The 1,965-nt window shown below is 48.0% G+C and overlaps 1 protein-coding gene across 1 annotated transcript; it reads right to left on the bottom strand.

Moving 5' to 3' along the window:
* Nucleotides 1-784: 784 nt before the first annotated feature.
* Nucleotides 785-1,738, bottom strand: LOC103009312 (olfactory receptor 6Q1). Its single transcript, XM_007196475.1, has one exon. It carries the CDS (start codon nt 1,736-1,738, stop codon nt 785-787), a length of 954 nt encoding a protein of 317 aa, XP_007196537.1.
* Nucleotides 1,739-1,965: the final 227 nt, after the last annotated feature.

Below are 1,965 nucleotides of genomic sequence, written 5' to 3' on the forward strand. Positions count from 1 at the left end.
GGAGGACTTCCCTGGTGGCGCAGTGATAAAGAATGTGCCTGCCACTGCAGGTGACACGGGTTTGAGCCCTGGTCCAGGAAGATCCCACATGCCGCAGAGCAACTAAGCCCATGTGCCACAACTACAGAAGCCCGTGCCTAGAGCCCGTGCTCTGCAACAAGAGAAGCCACTGCAATGAGACGCACGCACAACACAACGAAGAGTAGCCCCCGCTTGCCACAACTAGAGAAAGCCCGCGCACGGCAAAAAAGACCCAAAGCAGCCAAAAATAAATAAATAACATTTTAAAATAAAAAATAGTGTATATATGTATATGTATAACAGATTCACTTTGATGTACACTTGAAACTAACACAGCTTCGTAAATCAACTATACCCCAATAAAATATTTTTAAAAAATAAAAATGAAAATAATTGGATAGCTAAAAAAGAAGGAAAGAAAGCAGAGAAGTGATGGCAAAGAGGAAGAGAAGCATGTGGTGGTGACTGGAGACAGGGAGCTTCCAAAAAAAAAAAGATGCAAGGAACTTGGATCCTTGAATGTCTGTTGAGCACATCCACCAACCTGGATCACTCACCTTGGACCCTTCAGGAAAGAGAAAGTATCCTTCATTCTTTAAGCTACATTATAGTTAGGGCTCTCTTGCTACAGCAGACTAGCATTTTACTTTAACTAATACATAGTCCGTAACTCCTGACTCCTAGGCCTCTGTTCCGTTCCAGAGTCCTCACCACCCTCCTTCTAAAAAGCCAAGGCAAGGACACTGGATCCCCACCTGCCTCCTCACTGACCTTTCCAAGACCTGGAGGAAAAGGCTCTGCTCAGAGCTCCCTTCACCTCTTTGTTTCGAAGACTGTAGATGAGAGGGTTGAGCATTGGAGTGACGATGGAGTAGAAGACAGAAACCACCTTGTTGAAGTTGATGGAAGGGGCCACTTTGGTCCGGACATACATAAAGAAAAGAGTGCCATAGAAGAGGCTCACCACAGTCAGGTGGGCTGCACAGGTGGAGAAGGCCTTCCGGCGCTCGGCAGCCGAGCGGATACGCAGCAGCGTCCAGACAATGTTGCCATAGGACACAGCAATGACTGTGGAGGAGGTCAGGAGCACAGCCAGAGAGACCAGGAAGTCTGCGGTCTCCTTCAGGGTGACATCTGAGCAGGACAAGGCTAGCAGGGGTGAAGCATCACAGAAGAAGTGATCAATGACATTGGGGCCACAAAATGTCAGTCGGGACATGAGGTAGATGGGCAAAATGGGGGTGAGGAAGCCAACCAGCCAACAAGCAGCTGACAGACGGATGCAACTGCCCCAGGACACCAAGGCCCCATACCGGAGAGGCATACAAATGGCCACATAGCGGTCATACGCCATGGCGGCCAGTAGGAAACACTCCGTTGCCCCAAGGAAGGTAAAGATGAAGAGCTGGGACAGGCATCCGACATAGGAGATATTCTTGCCCCCATCTCCCGCAATAAAACCAGCCAGCATCTTGGGCACTGTGACTGAAGTGTACCAGATTTCAAGGCAGGACAAGTGTGTCAGGAAGACATACATGGGTCTACGTAGCCGGTGGTCCAAACCCACCACCAGGATGATGGCCAAGTTCTCCACCAAGGTGAGCAGGTACATGGTGAGGAAGAGAGTAAAGAAGAGGCAGCGCGTTTCATGCACCTCGGCAAAGCCCACCATAACAAACTCTGTTATGTGGGTCCAGTTTTGGTCACATGGCTGCATATGTGAGTAGTCTCAGCCTCATAGATAATGACAACTCAAGGAGAACCTATGAGATGCTGGACTGAAGTATCTTTCACTTTAGGAGAGGAAAATAAAGTCAAGACACTATCCTTAACTCTCAAAAAAATGTATAGTCCATGAGGGCACAAGAAAACAGACAATTTCAGTACAAAATGAAAACTGCTAGATAGAAATAAGACAGGACATTAATGGGAGGCAGTAGAGGG

This window comes from Balaenoptera acutorostrata, chromosome 9 (assembly GCF_949987535.1).
Source record: "Balaenoptera acutorostrata chromosome 9, mBalAcu1.1, whole genome shotgun sequence".
NCBI lineage: Eukaryota > Metazoa > Chordata > Mammalia > Artiodactyla > Balaenopteridae > Balaenoptera > Balaenoptera acutorostrata.